Genomic DNA, 23,647 nt, shown 5'->3' on the forward strand with positions numbered 1-23,647 from the left:
GCACGCCTCTCCTACCGTCCTGTTGTGGTTCCCTCTTTATGTTTCCAGTTGCAGAAGATCTTTTGTGCTAAGTCCCAGTCTTTTTCCGATGGTTGTTTGGCCTTCAGTTGTGGTTTTGTTGTATTCGCATGGAGAGGCGAGCTCATGGTCCTACCAGTCAGCCATCTTGACTGGAACTCCCCTTTCCATCTGTTTATGTCACTTTCAATTTCTTTCATCAGTGCCTTATAGTTTTTGGAGTACAGGTCCTTTGCCTCCTTGGGTAGATTTATTCCTAGGTATTTTATTCTTTTTGGTGTGATGATAATGAGATTGTTTCCTTAATTTCTTTTTCTGCTATTTTGTTGTTAATATATAGAAATGCAACTGATTTCGATATATTAATTTTGTATCCTGCAACTTTACCAAATTCATTGATGAGCTCTAGTAGTTTTCTGATTGGTTCTTTAGTGTTTTCTATGTATAGTATGTCATCTGTGAACAGTGACAGTTTTACTTCTTTTCCAATTTGGATTCCCTTTATTTCTTTTTCTTCTGTGATTACTGTGGCTAAGACTTCCAAAGCTGTGTTGCATAAAAATGGCAAGAGTGGGCATTCCTTGTCTTACTCCTGATCTTAGAGGAAATGCTTAGGTTTTCATCATCAAATATGTTAGCTGTGGGTTTGTCATATATGGCCTTTTTTATGTTGAGGTATGTTCTGTCTGTGCCCACTATCTGGAGAGTTTTTATCATAAATTGATGTTGAATTTTTATCAAAAACTTCTGCATCTGTTGAGATGATTGTATGGTTTTTATTTGTTAATGTGGTGTATTGCATTGATTGATTTGCAGATATTGAAAAAATCCTTGCATCCCTGGGATTAATTCTACTTGATCATAGTATATGATCCTTTTAATGCATTGTTGGAGACAGTTTGCTAGTATTTTTTTTGAGGATTTTTGCATCTATATGCATAAGTGATACTGGCCTGTAATTTTCTTTTTTGTTTGATATCTTTGGTTTTGGTATCAGGGTGATGGTGGCCTCATAGAATGAGTTTGGGAGTGTTCCTTCCTCTGCAATTTTTTGGAATAGTTTCAGAAGGATAGATATTAACTCTTCTCTATATGTTTGGTAGAATTTGCCTGTGAAGCCATCTGATCCTGGACTTTTGTTTTTTGGGAGTTTTTTAAATTACTGATTCAATTTCAGTACTGGTAATTGGTCTATTCATATATTCTATTTCTTCCTGAATCAGTCTTGGCAAATTGTACCTAAGAAATTGTCCATTTCTTCTAGGTTGTCCTTTTTATTGGCATGTAGTTGCTCATAGTAACCTCTTATGATCCCTTGTATTTTTGTGGTGTCGGTAGTGACTTCACCTTTTTCATTTCTGATTTTATTAATTTGGGCCCTCTCCCTTTTTTTCTTGATGAGTCTGACTACAGATTTATCAATTTTGTTTATCTTTTCAAAAAATCAGCTTTTAGTTTCATTGATCTTTTCTATTGCTTCTTTAGTGTCTATTTCATTAATTTCTGCTCTGATCTTTATGATTTCACCTACTAACTTTGGATTTTGTTTGTTCTTCATTCTCTATCTGCTTTAGGTGTAAGTTTAGGTTGTTCACTTGAGGTTGTATAGCTTGTATAGCTATACACTTGCCCCTGAAAACTGCTTTTGTCCAAGAGGTTTTGGATTGTTGTGGTTCATTTTCATTTCTCTCGAAGTATTTTTTGATTTCCTCTTTGATTTCTTCTTCATTGGTTGTTTGGTAGCATATTGTTTAGCTCCCACGTGTTTGCAGTTTTTACAGTTTTTTTCTTGTAGTTGATTTCTAACCTCTTAGCATTGTGGTCAACAAAGATGCTTGGTATGATTTCAGTTTTCTTAAATTTACTGAGGCTTGCTTTGTGGGCCAACATGTGGTCGATTCTGGAGAATCTTCCATGTGCGCTTGAAAAGAATCTGTATTCTGTTGGTTTCGGATGGAATGTTCTATGGATATCAGTTAAGTCCATAGGGTCTAATGTGTCATTTAGGACCTATATTTCCTTAACTGATTTTCTGTCTGGATGATCTGTCCATTGATGTAAATGAGGCGTTTAGGTCCCCCACTATTATTGTGTTATTGTTGATTTCTCCTTTTATGTCTACTAACAATTGCTTTATATATTGAGGTGCTCCTATGTTGGTTACATATATATTTCACAGTTGTTCTATCTTCGTCTTGGATTGATCCCTTGAGCATTATGTAGTGTCCTCCTTTGTCTCTTGTAACACGTCTTTATTTTAAAATCTATTTTGTCTGATATAAGTATTGCTACTCCAGCTTTCTTTTGGTTTCCATGTGCATGGAATATTTTTTTCCATCCTTCACTTGCAGCTTGAATGTGTCTCTAGGTCTGAAGTGGATTCTTGTAGACAGCATATATATGGTTCTTGTTTTTGTATCTACTTAGCCAGTCTGTGTCTTTTGGTTGGAGTGTTTAATCCATTTACATTTAAGGTAATTATCGATATGTGTGTTTTTACTGCCATTTTATTGTTTTGGGGTTTTTTTTGTAGGTCTTTTTTCCCTCTCTTCTTTTTCTTTTCTTTTCTTGTGGTTTGATGACTAGAGAGGTTCCTTTAACATTTGTTGTAAAGCAGGCTTGGTGGTGCTGAATTCTTTTAGCTTTTGTTTATCTGTGACGCTTTTGATTTCTCCATCAAATCAGAATGAGAGCCTTGCTGGATAGAGTATTCTTGGTTGTAAGCTTTTCCCTTTCATTATTTTAAGTATATTGTGCCACTCCCTTCTGGCTTGTAAAGTTTCTGCTGAAAAATCAGCTTATAGCCTTATGGGAATTCCCTTTTATGTTATTTGTTATTTTTCTATTGCTGATTTTAATATTTTCTCCTTATCCTTAATTTTTGTCAGTTTGATTACTATATCCCTCCATGTATTCCTCTGGGTTAATCCTGTTTGGAACTCTCTGTGCTTCCTGGACTTGGGTACTGTTTCCTTTCCCAAATTAGGGAAGTTTTGGGTTATTATCTCTTTGAATATTTTCTCATATCCTTTCTCTCTTCTCTTTCTGGGACCCCGGTAATGCGAACATTAGTGCACTTCATGTTGTCCCAGAGTTCTCTTAAACTATCCTCATTTCTTTTCATTCTTTTTTCTTTTATCTATTCTGCAGTAGTGATTTCCATTAATCTGTCTTCTGGCTCACTGATCTGTTCTTCTGCTTCGTTTAGTCTGTTCTTTGTTCTTCTAGTCTCTTACTCATTTCAGTAATTGTGTTCTTCAACTCTGGACATTCTTTATATTTTTTAATACTTCGCTAAAAATTTCTCTCTGTGCGTCTATACTCTTCTTGAGTTCTCTAGACATCTTTGCTATCATTACTTTAAACTCTTTCTTGGATAAATTGCCTATCTCCTCATCACTAATTTTTTCTTCTTGGATTTTATCTCGTGCCTTGGCCTGAAAGATATTCCTCTACTGCGTCATATTGTTTAACTTTCTATTTGTATTTTTAGGTAGGTTAGTTATGTTTCTTGACCTTGGAGAAGTAGCCCTCTGTGGGAGATGTCCTGTGTGTCCCAGCAATACACTTTTCTTGTCACCCAAGGGCCAGCGTCCAGCTGGTCCCAGGGTAGAATCTGGCCTATTTGTGGATTCTTCCCATGAGCTTTGGGATTATTATTGTCTCATTTTTGGTATCTGCCCCCGTGGATGAGGTAGGACTAGAGGCTTATGCTGATTTCCTAGCAGGAAGTGCCTGCCCACTGCTGGGTGGAGCTTGTTTCTGGCCCTCTGGTGGACCTAGAGCGGGCCTAGGACCTATTGTGGGATCAGGAAGTCTGCTGGTGGGTGGGGCTGCGTTTCTACCCAATATGTTGTTTGGCCTGAGGCTTCCCAGCACTTAAGCCTGCAGGCTGTTGGGTGGGGCTTGGTCTTGGTGCTAATGATCTAAGCAAGATGTCAGGCTCCAAGAAAGCTCATGTAGATGAACAGTGCTCAAATGTCCACCACCAGCTTTTATGTCCCCAGGGTGGGCCACAGCTGCCCTTTACCTCCTCAGGAGACCTTCCAAAACCAGCAGGCAGGTCTGGTTCAGGTTCCTATGAAGTCACTGCCTCTGCCCTGGAACCTAGTGCACTTGAGATTCTGTATATGCTTCCCAAGAGAGTGTAGTCTTTGTTTCCCCCAGTCCCGTGGGGCCCCTGAAGTTAAGCCCTGCTGGCCTCCAAAACCAGATGTTCTGGAGACTCCTCCTCCCAATGCTGGAATGCTGGGCTGGGGAGCCTGTCATGGAGCTCAGAACTCTCACTCCTGTGGAAGGGCCTCTGCAACTTAATTATTCTTTAGCTTGTGGATTGCCCCCTCCGGGGGGTATGGGGCCCGATTACATAGCAAACATGCCCCTCCTACTGTCCTGCCGAGGTTCCCTCTTTATGTTTCCAGTTGAAGAGGACCTTTTTTGCTAGGTTCCAGGCTTTTTTCCTGATGATTGTTCAGTAGTCAGTTGTGGTTTTGTTGTAGTCATGTGGAGAGATGACCTTGTGGTCCTACTACACCACCATCTTGACTGCTGGATCTTAACATTCTATTCTTGTTTCATGGATGCAATATCTTTTATTTTTTTGTGAGTACTAGTAATAGTTTTTTTTTTTAAGTTTTCATATTCCTGTATAGTTGCTATTTTTTCTGTTGGTTTGTTTTGGTTTATGCCTGAATTTTGGAGCTATATCTTAGTTGCTTGATTTTGGATATCTGCTCATACCTCAGAATGCAGCATTAAAAACTGATAGGAAATTGTTAACTTATTTATTGTGGGTTTCCCTGTAGCATTATCTGGCTGTCATTTTTTGATGGTGAACTCCTAATGTCAGACTCTATAGATCTTTTGTTTTGATCTGGTAGGGTATTCAGAGAAAAATCTTCAGTCTCTTCCTGCAGGGTGCAATTCTGGCTGGCAAGTTCTGTGAAGATATCTTGATATGTCAACAATTGGAATATAGACTTTCTCTTTAAGTTCCCTATTTTCAGAAGTTCCTTGTTTTCACCCTGCTGTCAACTGTGTTGGGTGTAGAGTAACCCCCTTTTCATCAGCCAGAGTATGGCACAGCAACCTGGATTGATTGCATAGTAGGGGAGGAGATTACAAGGGACTTTTCAATGATTCCTCCTGATTTAGCTTTGTCTTTATTGGATGGTACCAGGTACAACATTTTCTGAGCTTTTTAGGAGTTCTGTGGTGTGAATTGGGCCACTGCTTGGCTTTTTTCACTGCTGGCTCAGGATTCAAGTTTTAGGAGTCTTCTTATCATTTGTCTTTCTTCCTTCTAGCCTTTACAGTTTTGTTGCTGTTATCTATTCCCCTGTTCTCCTTCACCTTGTGGATTGTGCCTAGAGAGAAAAATCCTTTTTACTTAACTGTGCTTAAAGCATGGGAATAATCTGTCTTTTCACTTAAAATGTATTTATTGATCATTTATTGAATACTTACTATCTGCCTGATTCTGTACTAGGCATTTGGTTTTTAAACACTAAAAAAAAAAAGAAAAAGGTACTGTTCCTGTCCTGAAGTTGTTCAGAATCCAGCTGGGGAGAAAGGTAAATAAAGACAAACCATAAAAATGGTAAAAGTGTGCGGAGGTGGCTCAGAGTAGGTGAGGGCTATGCCAGGGATGGTGTGCAGGCCCCTGCTGCTGGCCCAGGCTGCATTTGTTCTCTCTTCTCGTCTTTACTTTCCCATTTTGTACTTTAGCTTATGCTGATCCCTTAGCCTGGACTCTAGGCCCTAGAGTGTTTCTCCTGTCTTTTTGGTATTGAAATTGTGTCCATCTTAAGTTGGTGTAAAGTAGGCTAATCTTCAGGGAGGAGAGTGCAGTGGCTGCCTCTGCTAAAAATGTCCCCTCCATCCCACAGCATTGGTGAAGCATTCTCACTGTGCTGTGTCTTCTTCTCTCAAATGCCCCATCTGACATATCTTGTGTTTGAGTCATTTATGTGCTTGTCTTACCTCCTTTACTGACCTGTAAACTCCTTGAGAGTAGTGTCTATATCTGATTCATTTATATAATCTCAAAGTGACTAGTATAGTGGTTAATAAAATGTGTTCAGGATGATAAACCATTGCTGTGTCCTTTCAAATCAAATTTAGACTTCTCCAAACTGAAAAGGAAAAAATTTTAAAAGTCTTCAGGGATAGGATTTTGATTTCATGTGTATCAGAATGTGATTGTAGAGCACAGAGTGCTAGCAGCAGGGGACAAACATTACTGCACTCTTGGTGGGAACTGCTGTGTTTGTGGCAGCTTTCCCACAGTGCTATTAAGCCAGTATTGTTGGCTGGTTCGCAGTGATAGAGTGGCATGTAGTAAGGAGAGGTCCTGCAAAATGATGCTGGATAACAGCATTTCAAGGTCAAAGTCTTCTGAAACTTTTATCTTCTGAGAAGATGAAGAACTGTAAAATTATTTCCTGCCCCAAATGGCTCTGTAATTTTCTAAGGGTTTGATACCATATCATGTTGATAAGCATGTGGTTTTTATAGGCCCTGATGATAAACTGTTTCAAAATGTGACTTTTATTTAAAAATTGCCATTTAAACCACACAAGGGCCAGGGTGCACATGGGCTCTGGATACAGTGCAGTGACTTGCTGAAAATGAAACGCTGGTGTTTACTTGGTCTCTTGATATGTGGAATTTCATCACTCCTTGAATAGGAGCCTGAAGTCAGGTCCACATGCAGAAGATACGGTTTTAGGGATGTGGTGAAATTAGGTTGTGTTAGTTTTCTTTCTTAAATTCAGGCAATGGAGTTACTTTGTTTTTCGTGATAAGAGGGAAACAAGAGTGTGATTTTTCATATATTCTGGCTGATGTGACTGAAGTTTCTGGTGCTAATGTTTAGGTTTTTGTTGTTTTTTCTCTTTAGTCTCAAGAAAGGCTAACTGTTTTAGATATCTCTTTTACTTCTTCCAATTTATCCACACTTGTTGTAAGGGGAAAAGTTTTAGTTTTGGCTGTATTTCTATTGTATATAATACTTTTCTAAACTTGAGAGATTTAAAAATGTGTCTGGCCAGTCAAATTGGATTTTACCCTTGGAGCTGTGCTTTGGAAGCTGAGTGAAAGCCTGATTAACAGCTTTTTTTCAATCCTTGTCCAATCTTTGGTCTGTATATGACAGCCATTATCATTCTGTGATGCTGGGACACTGCTCAAGGCCCAGGAGAGTGAAGATGGATCTTATTGAAGGCCTTTGTCTTTTGGGCTTCTGAGACGGCTCTATTTGTGAAGTTTATTTAGTCTTTTGTACCCCATTCCTCAGGATCCAGTTGTTTTAGAGTCCTTTCTGGCCTCACCAAGCACACAGTGTCTTGCTTCCTTTTAGCATATTTATTTTCTATTTTCAGGAACTTCCTTATGTCTCTGGATACTCTGCTAGGTTATAACTGAACTGGGTCCTGTGTAGAGTCCGTGCTGTGCATACAGTAGATGTGAAGCAAACCTCATGCCTGGCACAGCAGAGGGCAGCAGTAGCAAGTCGTGAGTCTCTTTGTCACACCTTCCTTCTTCCACGCTCATACTTACTGTCAACGCCTAATCTTTAGCCTCCTCCACACCATGCAAGGCTATTTTAACATTTTATGTCGTTGTACATTCTGCATTCAGCATTTTGGGCAGGGCTTTTAATTTTTTTTTTTCTAGGAAGGTGCTGAATGAAACTGGAACACTAAATTTTAAAACCTTGTAAAAAGTTATGCATAATTAAAAATAATTCATTAGATGAAGTGAATAATTTGTGTGATATTTAGTCCAAGTGGAATTCCAGAAGTGTGATTTGAGATTAAAACAAACTAAAACATTTTTTTATTTTTGTCATTTGAAGCTTTGGGATGTGAAATCAGCAAACGAGAGGAAAAGCATTAATGTGAAGCACTTCTTCCTAAATTCAGAGGAACCTCAAGAGGATATGGAAGTGATAGTGAAATGCTGTTCGTGGTCTGCTGATGGTGCTAGGATAATGGTGGCAGCAAAAAATAAAGTCTTTGTAAGTACTGGTATTTTAAAAAGCCAAATTTAATGTAATTTAAGGAAAATTAATACATCTATTGACTTTTGCATTTTACATTATTTATTGATATAACATATAGCTGTATGATTTTGGGTAGTCTCCCTAACCTCCCATAGAACTGTGCTTCAGCGAATGTTGATAGACCTTGTGGGAAAAGGTCTCCATGGTCACACAGATTTGGGAAATGTTATATATTACTTTCCCCCGGTAGAGGCACTTCAGTGTGTACTATATTTAAGACCTTCAGAAGTTCCACAAGAAAGGAACAATTTGTTGTTTAACCAGTGTTTCTCAGATTTATCTAAAACATGGATGGAATACTTTCTGCATCACATTTCCCTCCCCCATGATTTGGAATACATTAGTTTTAGTGATTTTCAAAGTCCTTTTTTATCCCTTAAATTTTATGATTTGTTGACTGATAGAAATACCCATCAACAGCTGAAGAAGATCCTGAAATTTCTATGAAATAAATTAGGAAGATAATGCAAAAGAAAGTAAATGACTTCCTCTTTTTTCAATTCTACTAATAGTTTTCATTTGTAGTGTTCAGAGTGCTGTCACATCTAATTTATTTTGATATAAATATCCAAGTGACGCAGCAGATTGCAGTAGCCCTCTGATAATAATGAGGCAGCCGAGGTTCAGAGCTGCCAAATAATGTGTCCAAAGTTGCACTGTGATTGGAGAGCCAGGTCTTCTGTTTTATGGCTCAGTGCCATTCCATTCTAACAGTAATTTGAAAGACTGGAATAAGAGATGTTACAGTTTTATTTTATTTTCAGCTTTGTTTAGGTATAACTGACAAAATTATAAGATATTTAAAGTGTATATTGAGATGATTTGATATTATGCATATATTGTGAAGGGACTCCCTCCATTGAGGTAATTTACACTTGTCACCTCACATGTTTACTTTTTTTCCTTTCCTTTTTTTTTTTTTTTGGTGAAAACGTTTAAGTTCTACTCTCAGCAAATTTCAAGTGTACAGTGTAGTGTTACTAACTATAGTTGCTATGTTATACAGTAGATCCTCAGACCTTATTCGTCTTATAATAGTGTGTCTATGTCCTTTTACCGACTGCTCCCTGTTTCCCCCACCCAAGATATTACACTTTTAAAGAACACAATGGAAATATACCTATAGTTGTGTAAAAACTGAGGGGCCATTTATATTATTATTATTATTGATCTAGTAGTTATGACCCTTGGATCTTGGTTGCTTATAGGCTTTTACCCCTGTAGCAGGAAACTAAGGAAAAATACCTCCTTTTGTCTTAAGTTTGTTAAAGTCTATAAGAACAGAAAGGAACCATTGCATTTACAAGATTTAAAGATTAAAAAAAAATTTTTTTTCGTAAAATATATACATGTAAAATTTGCAATTTTAACCTTTTAAAAATACACAATTCAGTCACATTGATTACATTCATAGTGTGCAACTATCACCACTTTTCCAAGACTTTCTCGTCATCCCAAACAGAAACACAGTAAGCAGTATGTAGTAACTACCATTCCCCTCTCCTCAGCCCCTAGTAACCACTAATCTGAACTATGAATTTGTCTTTTGTAGATATTTCATATAAGTAGAATCATACAACATTGGTCCTTTTGTACCTGGCTTATTTCATTTAGCATAATATTTTCAAGGTTCATTCATGTTGTACCATGTGTTAGAACTCCATTTCTTTTTATGACTGGATAATAATCTGTTACATGGATATACCATCTTTTGTTTAATCATTCATCTATTGTTGAGTTGTTTTCACCCTTTGGCTCTTGTGAATAATATCACAAGAGCATTGATATACAGATATCTGTTTGAGTCCCTGCTTTCAGGTTTTTGTGTGTATATAGTTGGAGTGGCATTTCTGGGTTGTATGATCACTTTATATTGGGCTTTTTGAGGAACCACCAAACTTTTTTATGGTGGCTGCACCATGTACTAGTCCCATGAGCAGTGTACAAAGATTCCAATTTCTTCACATCCTTGCCAGAACTTGTTTTTTCTATTTTCTTGGTTATAAGCATCATATTAGGTGTGAAGAAGTACCTCACTGTGGTTTGGTTTGCATTTCCCTAATGACTAACGATGTTGAGCAAAATTTGAACATTTAAAAATATCTTTTCTAGTGAGAGAGGAAAATAATTTTATATTGCATGAAATGCTTTCCTGTTTTAAAAATCTGTAAACCAGCTCTTTAAAGCTACTAAGATCACCCTTAGCTACGTATAGATTCCAGTTTCTTACTCTTTGGTCTCTCTATTCTTTTCTTATTATTTCTTTCCAACTGTTTTGTGTTATTAGCCCACTCCTATTGTTAGGTCTTTTCTTTTTGCTACCCAATAATTGGGACAGCTGCCTATTCCATACTTGCCAAGCTTCATCTATCATTCTCAGCCACTAATTTTTAAGAACGACTCGTCCTGGGAAGTGTTTAAGTATGATTTCCTGTTCTTTCTTATTGCCCCCTGATGCTGTGCTGCTTACCATCTGCATCTGCTCGTAGAGCTGTGCATTCGCAAAACATTTTCATGGTTCCCACTGGAAGCTGCTTTTTTTCTTTTCCTCTCTTCCTAAAGACTGTGTTTCAGTCTTAAATCACTATACTGTATATTGGTATAAATGTTTTTATCATTTGGCAAAAACTTTGAAGAGTATATTCAGCATTTAAAAATCTTTCAAAAATTGAAATGAAGTTTGACTTATTAAAAAAAGTTATTTTATGGGTTCAAAAATGGGAAAATGATTGATAATGGAGTACTTTGGTAGCTCTGAAGAGAAGTAGAAATGATCAAACTAATTTCATTTTAGCAAGCTTCTGCTCCATATGGTTTTGATCATCTTCATTGATGAGAATGCATTTTCTCTTTTGAATAAACAAGCACTAGGGAGAACTAGTTTGTATATTAATTTGACTAGTCCATTCATTTATTCACAAAGGTTTTATTTCTCTCTAGGTCAGCTTGATAGACTATCTGTGTTAAATTTTGCTTTACAAGAAACATGTTTCAAGATAAGCAGTATTTAAAAAGCATTTGTGTATTAATTTATATCTTTCATAATTGACAGTAATTATGTCAATTATCAGTAATCGTAGTATTTTTTTTTAAGACTTACACTTTATATTTGAAATGGGAGGGTATTCTTTTAGAGAGAAATTTTGATTTACTTTGGGTATAGCTTACCTTTCAAAATATTTTAATTTTATAGACAACTGTTTTATGTTGACAGCTTTTCGACATTCATACCAGTGGCCTTTTGGCAGAAATCCACACAGGCCATCATAGCACTGTCCAGTACTGTGACTTCTCTCCCCATAACCATTTGGCATTGGTGGCTTTGTCCCAGTACTGTGTGGAGGTGAGTAGTTGAATTTACTCTATGTGAAGTCTGGGTCTCCAGATGGTACAAGGATGACAGAAAATGGACTACTTAAATCATTAACTGCTGAGGGTGTTTGCTTAAGAAAGTATAGTGTTTTTTTCATAGCATGATGACCTTTACCTTTAGGATATTAAGCCAGATAGCCAGATTTATTGCTTTAACAGTGACTGAACACTTGGTTAGACAGTATGGCAGAGGATAACAGTATCATTCACCAAGCATTTATTGAATGGCCAGAATGGGCCAAGGTCTGGGGAAACAGTGGAATGACTCTTGGTTTCCTAGGTAGGAACATGCATCTCTTAAATGTAAGGCTAGACTCTTCTGTACAAGAAATGATGAGAAATGAGTCCAGTTCAGATTTCTTAGATCATTGAGAAGGATAAGATGGAAATTAAATTTATAATTGATTAACCTGAGATTTTCATTGCTAAGCACTGATGAGTAAAATGATTTCTCATTTATATTTAACTTTGCCCTTAACCTGATAGATTTTATATTTAATGTCTATACCTAACTGGTTCTGGAAGAATTCCATCCAGTGAATTGCTCTATTTTTTTTTTTCAAAAAGCAATATATTTCCTGATATTTTTTTCTCTGAAGATGCATTAGTTTTTCCAAACTTTGTTACTACTCATTCCTTGAGTGGGTCTTACCACCAAGTGATTTGAAGCCCCTTGTGATCGCAGTCCAAAAAGATGAATGTGGGCCTTTATTTTGAAAATAGGGGAATTCACTTAGTTCTCAGGCTCCCTTCAAAGGAAGCTTGACTACTGCAAACACTTCTTCAGTGTTCTGTGCCTATTTCAGTGATTTTTAGTGAGTTTGCTAACCTTGCCCCTTACTGTGAAGATGTTGGGGGAGAGTGACTGAGCTATATAGCCCTTTAGCATGGAGGTACAGATGAGATTGAGTTAATGAGCTCTGTAAGCTCCTCCTGATTCTAAGTACAGCAGTGCAACTAACACTGAAGAACGTCCCTGCTGAGAGTCTTCCCATTGGAAGCAGAGGCAGTGAGTGTGAACAAGCTCCAGTCCTGTTTGAAACACTGGGGAGGAATAGGTGCTGTGGGCAGTGTTCTCTTCAGCAGAGGCCTTGAAAGGCACAGAGCTACTAGGAGATCTTGCGCCTTACCAGTAGATGCTCAAGGCAGGTGTGGTTGGAAATTTCCCCTTCTTTGGTTTTGCCTAGATTTTAGGAGGAGTGAAGGAGCAACCCTTCTAGCCTTTCCTGTCACTTCTAAAATACTTACTGTCTGCTATTCTTAAAAAATCTCTGGAAACATTACCTTTCTTCTGGAAATACTGGGACTTGGTTTTGGAGGCTCTGAGTGACAAATGATGAGAGAGAACAAGAAGGGGAGAGGAGGAAGGATTTTTCAAGGGAGATTTTTCAGTTGTGGAACCACTTCATTTCTAGCCTTTAGCTCTCTATGTGCCAGATTGGACTCTAGAGATAAGGCAGAGAAAATTTCACATAATTAATTTGTAACTGTAGAAGTCAGTGATTGAAAACCACTGGGCATGTGATGAAGTACTTGTTTTGTCCATGCTAGTTTTGAAATCATAAAGTAGGCCTGTAATTCAGAGTGTCATGAGAGGAACTCAGGCACATATGGTACTTCATTAGACTGGAATATATTTGAGTAATTTACAGCAGAGCTCAGGACAAAATACTGCCAGGCTGGTGGCAGACATTGACAATTAAGCATGAATAACAGGAGAAGTGTGTACATGTACAATTAATATATTCATTTATCATAGTGTTTTACAATCAGTTGAAGTAAGAATTAGATGACAATGGAAAAGAGTCTGAATATGGAAGCTGCTTATGTTCATCCTATTATTTTTTTTAGATTGATTTTTTAAAAATAGCTGAAATGTTTGCATGATTCCAAATCAAAGCATTATAGTGAATTATATTCGGGGAAGTCTTACTTCCATCCATTCCCTGTCCCCTCCACTGTCCTACCCTATCTCCTGTAGGTAACCATTTTTGTTTTAACATTCCAATGTTTCTTTTTGCATATATAAGCAGATATCTATATTTATAACATATATACATATATATCCATCTATATATATCATAGCTGTATCCATTTCTGTATTCACATACTTATTTTTCATCTCATTTAATATAATTTGTGTGTAAATGCTATGATATACTCTTCTGCAGAAATATATATATACTACTCTTAGTTCTTTTGTGTATAAGCACATCCCAGGGACTAGTCATTATCGGGGTGTTTTTTCTCATTACTTTTTTTTTTGTATATGTATTTTTTAATTGAAGTATAGTCAGTTTACAGTGTTGTGTCAATTTCTGGTGTACAGCATAATGCTTCAGTCATACAGGAACATACCTATATTCGTTTTCATATTCTTTTTCACTGTAAGTTACCACAAGATACTGAATATAGTTCCCTGTGCTATACAGTATAAACTTGTTGTTTATCTATTTTATGTGTATTAATATCTGCAAATCTTGAACTCCCAGTGTATCCCTTCCACCCCCTTCCCTCTTTTTCTTTAATCAAAGTACAGTCAGTTACAATGTGTCAATTTCTGGTGTACAGCACAGTGTCCCAGTCATGCATATACATACATATATTCATTTTCATATTCTTTTTCATTAAAGATTATTATAGGATATTGAATATAGTTCCCTGTGCTATACAGAAGAAATTTTTTTAAAAATCTATTTTTATATGTAGTGGCTAACATTTGCAAATCTCAAACTCCCAAATTTATCCTTTCCAACCCCTTTCCCTGGTAACCGTAGGATTGTTTACTGTGTCTGCGAGTCTCATTACCTTTTACAGCTGCATGTTACCTCATTATGTGATTAATGCAGTTTATTCAGTCAGTTCCCTATTGATAGTCATTTGTGTTGTTTTTAGTTTTTTGCTGTTAAAAATGATGATGCCATGAATAATCCAAACAAGTTATTTTGTATTTTTGCTAGTGTATTTTTGGGCTATATTCATAGAAGTGGAATTTCTGGATCATTCTTGCTATTTTAAATATTCCTGATTTATTCAGAATGCATATGAATGTGATTTCCTGTGTGCTGTGTTTATTCTGTAGTTGTGGAATGTGGACTCATGTTTGAAAGTAGCTGACTGCAGAGGACATTTAAGTTGGGTTCATTGTGTGATGTTTTCTCCTGATGGATCATCGTTTTTGACGTCTTCTGATGACCAGACAATCAGGGTGAGAAATACTGAGATTTTTCATTTTAAACGTTTAATGATGGCAAGCTAAACCTCCTACAAACTAAGAAATTGATGGGCAGTGTTAGGGGGAAGTAAAATAGCAAACTGCTGGATTCATACTTATCTTTGAAAAGTGCTATTAGGTGGACTATAACAGTCTCCCTCATTTAGTACATGGTCGTTGAGTGTTACCATGGGCCAGGTGCTGTAGAAGTCCAATGATTAAACTGTATTTTGGTTAATTTAAATATATTACATTTGATTCCTGAGAGTAACTTTTGACCCTTGCCTCTACTGTGAATTCCCATATCCAGTTACTTGCCAGTTCTGATGGATTCTACCTTTCCATTTTCTATCATTTATTTCTGCTTTTCCATTTCAAGTTTAGGTGCTCATTGCCTGTTGCCTTTTTTGTATAAGTCTCTGTCACGAGTCTTCTTTCTTGGTTTTCTACATGCTGCTCTCAGGATATTTTCCTCATGTACAATACAGTCGTGTCATTTTTGCCCAGAAACAGATAGTCGCTCCCTTGCCAACCAAAGTAAATATGTACTCCTAGGTCTACCATTAAACTTCTCCACAGTACAGCCTATTCTGCACAAATCTGTCTTCTGTTTTATCCCTACACTGCACTGCTCACATTTCCCCAAATACCCTGTAGTTCCCAGCTTCTGTAGTTTTCCTTATGTGGTTTCTTATGTTTGGAATATTCTACTTCTCTGTATTTCTCCTTGTCAAAATCCTAACAATCCTGCAAATCCCCTTAAACTTTAGGTGAAGCCTTTCCTAGTATTTCATTTAGGGGCATGTCTCTTTCCTTTAAAGGCTTATAACTGTCATTTTCTTATGGTGCTTATCAGATTCTGCCTTGAATTTAAGTACAGAGTTAATTTACTCCTCACCTCTAATGCTCCACTACTCCTTCTTGTTCACACATCTTAAATTATAAGTTCTTTGGGGTTGGGGACCCTGGTTTTTCCCTGTAGCATTTCATAATGGTGTTTTGTAGAAATTGTAGCTAAATTTTATTTAATATTTGCTGTAGACCAGACATTGGGCAAAGTACTGTGCATGTATTTATTTGCTAATTCTCATAACAGTCCTTTTTGCAACTGAGGAAACAGGCATAGGAAGGTTAAGTCAGTGCTATTTAAAGTGCCCATCTCAGTAAGCTTGAGCCAGAATGTAAATCAGTGTACTGCTTCCTTCATCAACAGTCTTTTCAAAAAAAAACAACTGTATCATAAGCATACTGTTAACAGCATGTTTGGTGATAACACTTGATTTATTTTCTGGTACAGGCTTCTTTTCTTGGTATCAAATAGTTTGAGAAACAGCCAGAGGCCCTTATCTTTGAGTGTGCTGCCCAAAGTCACAACTTTTCAGTAGAACTAGAATTCATACTAAGGCATTTTGGTTCTAGCACCCATTGCTCTTAATAATAATTGCTTCTTACTATAGCATGTAATTAATAAATGTTTAATATTGAATTATAATCTAATTGAAAAATTTCTAGCATTATAGGCATTTGGAGTGTGAAATATGGTTGTATCTTGTTTTAAGACTAATACTTTAAATTACTTCAGAGGATGCAGTTATCTTATTTTAGTTTTTTAAATCTCTTGATCAGCTCTGGGAGACAAAGAAAGTATGTAAGAACTCTGCTATAGTGTTAAAGCAAGAAATAGATGTTGTGTTTCAAGAAAATGAAGTGATGGTTCTTGCAGTTGACAATATAAGACGTCTGCAAGTGAGTATTTTTTAGAAAACAGGTGGAAAAATTGTTTTGCTTGAATTCTCAATTCACAATTTTTCTTGTTTTTAGACTTGATCAGGCATAATTGTAAAGTATCTAACAGATGCTCAGTATGTATCATTGAGTAAATATGTGGGTCTTGAGCTGAGCCTCAGATATGCTAGTATATAGAATTAAATACTGTGGTACCTTGCCTCATCTCGTTCCTCTCCTGTTGGTATTTGAAAGACAGAACAAAAGCATGTGAGAGAATGAGGTGAGATAGTGAAGTGGAACTGGAGTGAAGAGGGAAGTGGAACAAAGGAGAGAGAAATAGAGGGGACATGCACATGTAAGGTATGAGCAGTAGCAAGAGCTCGAGACACACAGAGTAGGACAGAGCTTAACAAGTTCTACAGCTGCAAAGCTCAGCTTGACGTGGTAGAACAGTCACTGTTCACACAGGAGACCCAGGTACACATTCAATAATTTATCTCAAGATTTATTGTCAGCTAGTTCTGTGATGTTGAGTAAATTGTATCACTCCCTGAGCCTCACTTTCTTCCCCCAAAAAGGTCCTTTTTATTTTCAGAAATCTGTAAGTTGGTTTATAGGGTCAAGGTGGAATCCAAATTCAGGAGACAGATATTAGGGAGTAAATTGTCTATCTATGGAGTGTGGTAATTTCTCCTTGTCTGCTGTGTGGGTCAGAGTCAAGCTGTAGACACCTCTAAACGTGGCTTGTTCAGTATTTTACAAGCTTTACTATTGTCCATAATATGTTGATGAGGAGCTCCTAATGCCCTGTATTTCTATAGGATGAATTGAATGTGATTTCCTCATTACTGATTTTTAGCAGACTGATTCTTCCACTTTGGGTATTTTGACTAGAGTTTTCTTGCTTGTCAAGTTCAGTGCTTGTATTACCTTTGTTAAATTTGTGCAACCTTTCTTTAACAATTGTCATAACTGTGAGACTTAAAAAAGAACTCATCTGATTTCTTTTTATTCTATGTCATTGATTGTGGGAGAGTTTAGAGGATAGTTAAACTGACAAATAATAGTTCCATTTAAGTGAACATACATTTTTTAGTTATTACTTTAAAAATACAGAAACTGATTTTTGAGGGAAAGAAGATACTCACTTTTTAGTAGTTCAGTCTTCATTTTGAATGTCTCATAGATCAGAACATGCTGGGTAAAATTTTGTAAAGAAAAAGATGCTTGGATTGATAGACCCTATAATCTTTGTACCTGAAATGAAGATGACTGCTTATTTCATACTGAAAAATAATTCAAGACTTAGAGATTGTAATGCTTGGTTAGAGGTAGCTGACAATTGATTTAAGCTTGAGAAATATTTTCCCAGGTCATGTGTTTTAGTTGAGTGATAAGGCATTTCTTTTTTGTGGGATTTAAAAAAAATAATCATTAGCTTTGGTACAGATTATGAAAATTGGTACTCTTAGTTTATGCCTTGCAAGTCCGGTCACACAAATTGTGCTAATGGGTCTTCTCCAGTGCCTCCTCTTCCCAAAAGAAAAAAGGAAGCAAGTATTAATTTACACTGTTTCGTGAGTAATTTGGAGGATAGAAAATCCATTTTAATTTTAATTTGTCTTTTTATATAATGTTTGTCTTAGTCCTATTTCACCAACTCCCTTGAAAAATATCAGAAAAGTGTATTATCCAACGATAGCCCTATTCAGATGGGCTTTGTGAAGAATTGGGAAACTGGACGTGGAGCTAGCTGTTGGACTACAAATCAGATATGTCTCAGGCGGTGTGCACAGCAGCTGCTTTTTAAACCTTCTAAAGCTTGTTTTATTTTATGAAAATGTATATGAACCACGAAAGTGAAATGAAATGAAAGTGTGAAATACTAAATGCGGCTGCTGAGAATAGAATAGGGCTTTGTTGTTCCCCTGGGAGCTCTTGCTGGTTATTTTCTGTTTTTTTTCCGTCGAAGTTTCTGTTCTAAAGAACAAAAACTGCTCTTACAGTCTAATACCTGATTGTGCCTTATTTGTCATTAGCTCATTAATGGAAAAACAGGTCAGATTGATTATCTGACTGAAGCTCATGTTAGTTGCTGTTGCTTAAGTCCACATCTTCAGTACGTTGCATTCGGAGGCGAAGATGGAGCCATTCAGGTACTCAGTTTTCGTCTTTAGAGGCATCTGTGCAGTATAGTTTTTATTTAAAATTAATTATACACCTGACATTATAGACTTATACAGTCAAAAAGTCTTTCTATGATGTATTAGTCATTCTTTTGTTGGATTGAAAATAATCTTAGTCCTGTTGGTTGTGTTTTTTTCATATTGCGTTTACTATTCTTTCTCATACTTTTTGTCTTTCTATGTTCCTTATTCTCTACCCAGTTTCTTGCTGTTCTCCAAGTATATCAAACACTATCAGAGATTTAACTATGCAAAGAGCACTTTTTCCCTTTCTTAGAAACTGAGCCATTTAGGAGTGTAAGTTGTTTCCTTGTTGGTACTTACCCGGTTCATTGGGAATATCAGCGCAGGGTTACCTTTGCTTTGCCTGTTGTACTGATCCTTGCTGTTCTACTTTTGGTATTAGAAGTATACCTGTTAACCACCTGAAATCCCTAGTTTATCAAATAAGAACAAATAAATAAAAATAAAATCAGGTTGTAAGGAAAAAAGTATAATAAAAATCATTTTGGATAAAAATGATTTAATCACAAGTGAACTTCATCACAAAAGCACATTTTCTCCAGCCACATAGTAGTTTTTCAAAGAACATTGGTTCCTTTTCTCACCACTTCTCACTCAAGCTTTTTGGAATTATTTAATTTGTTTATTATGGCACTAACCACTTTTTTTTTTTTTTTTTTTTACTTTCGATTCATTGTCATAAGGAATTAAACAAATATTCTCCAGTTCATATTATCCCACAAAGAGGAGACTATATATATATATTTTGGGGGGTTTTTTCCATTCAGTTTTACTGAGATATAATTGACATATAGCTCTATATAAATTTACAACATAATTATTTGACTTAACATCCTGAAATGACTATCACAATAAGTTTAGTGAACATCATCTCATATAGATACATAATTAAAGAAATAGAACATATTTTTTCTTTTGATGGGAACTTTTAGGATTTATTCTGAACAAATTTCGTATATAATATACAGTGTGTTGTACATTACATCCCTACTATATTTGGTACTATGTACTTTTTTGGTATGAGTTAATTTGAAAGTCTTTTTGATATAGCCCTTTGAGTTCTTTTTTACTTTATTATCTCTGCATTTGGCATATTAATCTTTAGGCCTTTTAAGTCCCCTCAGTGCACTGCCTTGCAGCCTGCTCATACCCTCTTTTCCTTTACCTGTCTCCTTCACCATCCTTTATCTTTTCTTGTCTCTGTGTTGTTTTATAAAGAGCTTGCATTGTCTTTCATCCAGGATTGTTTTCTTTCTTCCTTCTCATCCATCTTAAATGTCATTTTCTTTTTGGAGGCTGAGTTCAGACTGCCACTTGTTTGATAAATTCGGTAGTTGAGTACTCAGAAGGACCACTGGTTCCTACTGCCATCTGGTCATTCCAGTGAGTGTTTTATTTTAGGGTGTGTATGTGTACAGATGTGCATCTCTGTATTTGCACCATTCATTTGTGTGTCTTTAGTTAAACTGAAAGGACTATAAGATAGAAATTCTGTACCCTTCTGTAGAGTAGTTTTTTTTTTTTTTTTTTTGAGAGAGGTGTTTTGCTCTTATTCAATATTGTGGTAGGGTAAGCTCTGAATATCACAAGAGGAAAGAATTTCAGTTATAAAATTTAGAGCACACGTGAAAATGGGTAAGTTCTCCAGATAAGTTACAGGCAACCCAATTAAATTTGAATTTCAGATAAACAATGAATTCTTTTTTACTCAATAATTTTAGAGTAGTTTTAATTTAATATTTTGGGGGTGTAATGCCTGGGTGTTGCTGAATTTCATTGTATTAATTTTCTGTGGTTTTCTGCTTTGAAGATTTTAGAACTTCTAAACAACAGAGTCTTCCAATCAAAGATTGGGCACAAGAACACTGTACGGCACATTCAGTTCACAGCTGATGGAAGGAATCTTATTTCAAGCTCTGATGATTGTACAATTCAGGTGAGAGGGAGGTTGAACACCTAACATATATATTGCTGACTCCAGCAAAGGAACACTTTGATTATGGCTCAAATCTAATATGATCTTAAATCTTAAACCTTTCTGTAAGATCAGATTACCTTGGGCTTCCATTTAGATTCTGCACATGGTCTTACATGAAGCCCATTCATGTTTCATATTCTTCTGTGGGTGAAGCAGGCAATTTGACTTAGAACGCTCTACTGGGAGGTTGTTTATTTTGAAAATCAGGAGTTCATTTGAATTCTCCCACCCACCTTGGTATTTGGATTTGTATCAATACATACACTTTTTGTCACATTTATGTAATTTTTCTTTATTTTTCTTTACAGTAGTAAAAATCTGATTGAAGTAATTTCATTCTTTCCTTTTAAGAATAAGATGTTTATGACAGAGATAAAGTCCTGTGGAAAAAGAATAGTTTATCATAGCAAAGTACTGTGGATATAGAGGCCTTAAGCTTACTGTATGCTCTTTTTAAATTTACTTTATTTCTATCAAAGTTCCAATGCACATACTTTTAAAGCTCAAATAGTATTGCAAGGCTCATTATGAAAAATAAACTTCCCCATTTCTCTTTCTCCAGAAGCACCATTGTTAGCTTTTAGAAGATATTTACCTTCCTGCCTCCGTATTGCATGATTATACTGCTAATTCTTGATTTTTAATTTAGAGGATTTATCTACTGACTTCTCTATATTAAGATGAAAATTTAGCTCTTTTCCTGCTCCCACCTGTCCTTCCTTTAACATGTGCACATACTCTTACCAATCCCCATCATCCCAATACAATTACAGCAAAATTTTGTTTAGGTCATTAGTGTCATTGTTATGACTAAGTAGAGTAAGTGTACTATGAATGCATTTCCTGGCTTAATGCAATTTAGGAAAATTCTGCCTTTGATTGATATAGTTGGAAATTATTTTACCCTAAATCCTTGAAGACATTGTTCTATTTTTCCCAAGTTTCAAAGCTCATGTTGAGAAGTCTTGAAGCCATTCTGATTCCTACTCTTTCCCTCTGGAAAATTTTAGAATTTTCTCTGTGTCCCCAGAATTTTGAAATTTCATGGTGATATTCCTTGGTGTGTGTTTTATCCATTGTTTTGAATATTCACTATCCCTTTGTTTGGAAACTTATATTGTTTACAATTCAAGGAAGTTTACTTGAATTATTTCTTTGATTCTTTCCCCCCTCAATATATATACTTTTTTCTGTTAACATTCCTTATTCAGATATTGGATCTCCTGGACTGATCATCTAGTTTTCTTTCTCTGCATTTTGTCTTTTTCTACATTGCTCTGTTTTCTGGGGGTTTTCTTCAACTTTATCTTCCAACCCTTTCTTTGAGTTTTCACTTCTATCATTGTATTTTTAATGCTGGAGAGTCCATTCTCATTGTTTATTTTTTTTGGAGAGCATTGTGTTCTTGTGTCATTGATGAAATATCTTTTACTTCTCTGAGGACAGTGGATATATAAATAATATACATAACATACATATATAATATTTTAAAAAAATATATATATAATATTTTCCCTCGAAATTGATTTTTTCTGTATAGTTGCTATTCCCTCCAAGTTGTTTTTGCTGTTTGGTTGTTTTGACATCTTATTTTAAGATCCTTCCTCAGCTGTGTGGTGATTGATCATTCACTACCCAGAAATGGACACTAAAAGGCTGATTGGAGCTCTGTGTGTTGACTGAGACTTTTACTGAAAGGTGATCTGGATGGGGAGACTTTGTTGTCAATGTCTTTGAGTCTTCTGTCTTGATCTTGTCAGATTCCTAGAGAGGAATCTTCTGTTTTTCTGCTTGGAGGTTATAAACCTGCAGACAGTTTCTTAGAGCTGAGTTGGGGAAGAGAATGAGATGGAGGGGCGGGTAGGTGTAGGGTCTCTGCATTTAGTATATAGACCTTCACTGATTCCCCCATTCTCAGAATTGCAATCCTATCCTCAATTGTGCTGGTGCCGTTTAATCCAGAGATTCTTTTGTTTTGTTTTAGGAGCATTATTCTGCACTCTGTTCTCTTTTATTCTCATAATAACTTTGTTTCGGATTCTCCAATGGTTCTTTTCCTTTTACATGAAGTTAGTTTTCTTGAATTCTTTGAAGGGGTGGGGAAGGACATTTCTAGCTTCACAGCCCTGTAGCTCCTTCTTCTGTTGTTTTCATGAAGCATTAAAAATATGGCATTTTTCTGGTGATATCCCTTTGTTCTGTCCCCTTCCCTCATTTTTATTTAGACCTTCTCTTTCGTTTGCTGCCTTCATCCTTGGTCTACTCACTCTGCATTCTATTCCCAACAGTTTCTCCTCATTGTAGCATTGTTCTGGCTAATCCTGAGAGTTCATAGGGCCCAGACTGCTTTAGCCCTTCCAGACTATACCAAAGTCCCTTACACTCAGTTTTTGCTGCTCTTCCCCATGTGTCCCCTGTACTTTCCAGTGAATGTCACTTAATTTTGGGGGAATTCACCTGTTTTTAGGTTTGAAAGACTCCCCTTGCTTCCCTGTGCTTCTTCCCATAGAGTTGCTATTACCATGAAAGTCTTAAGCTCTCAGTTTGTCCCCACTCACTTGTATCTTGTGATTTGTGGGGATACTTTTTCACTTAACATGGTCTTGTCAATGTTGTCTGTGCATTTTTGTATTTGCTATTTTAGTTGCTTTGTCTGCTCTTAATGGAGGCATCAATGAGATGCCCACACCACTGCGATCTTCCCACAAGTCATACTTCTGTTCTTAGTCCCACCCTCATTCCTACCTCCAGATGTACTTAAGTGACGTTAGTCTCTGAGCATTTTGGGAGTTCTGTATTGTCAGTTTTGTTGCTTTTGTCTTTTTCTGATGATTTTAGGATTCTGTTTTCTTGGTTCTGCAAAGTCAGTTACCATTCTTCTACGTTACAGCCTCCAACGTTTTGTTGTTCTTTCTCATTCTCTTGACTTTGTCATTTTAGTAGGGTTTTAGAAGTGAAGGAGGAGATAAATGTGTATGTTCTGTTTAACAGAAGTTAGTACATATTCTTTTATTTTATATGTATATTTCTTACAGTGGCAATATTTAACTACACTATGAAAA

At 36.3% G+C, this 23,647-nt stretch overlaps 1 protein-coding gene across 8 annotated transcripts in view; it reads left to right on the forward strand.

Annotated features, from left to right (window-relative positions):
* The window catches only part of APAF1 (apoptotic peptidase activating factor 1), a 104,501-nt gene that overhangs the window by 38,934 nt on the left and 41,920 nt on the right, over positions 1-23,647 (forward strand). For all 8 annotated transcript variants that reach the window (XR_010383179.1, XR_010383180.1, XR_010383181.1 and 5 more), the window contains exons 17-22: positions 7,877-8,038; positions 11,298-11,426; positions 14,538-14,663; positions 16,296-16,415; positions 18,437-18,553; positions 20,418-20,543. Coding sequence is in view for 5 of the 8 variants with exons in the window: in XM_064491617.1 (XP_064347687.1) it covers positions 7,877-8,038; positions 11,298-11,426; positions 14,538-14,663; positions 16,296-16,415; positions 18,437-18,553; positions 20,418-20,543 (780 nt within the window). In the remaining 3 variants the exon portion in view is untranslated. The remainder of the gene's footprint in view (positions 1-7,876; positions 8,039-11,297; positions 11,427-14,537; positions 14,664-16,295; positions 16,416-18,436; positions 18,554-20,417; positions 20,544-23,647) is intronic.

The sequence above is a fragment of the Camelus dromedarius genome, chromosome 11, assembly GCF_036321535.1.
Source record: "Camelus dromedarius isolate mCamDro1 chromosome 11, mCamDro1.pat, whole genome shotgun sequence".
Lineage (NCBI taxonomy): Eukaryota > Metazoa > Chordata > Mammalia > Artiodactyla > Camelidae > Camelus > Camelus dromedarius.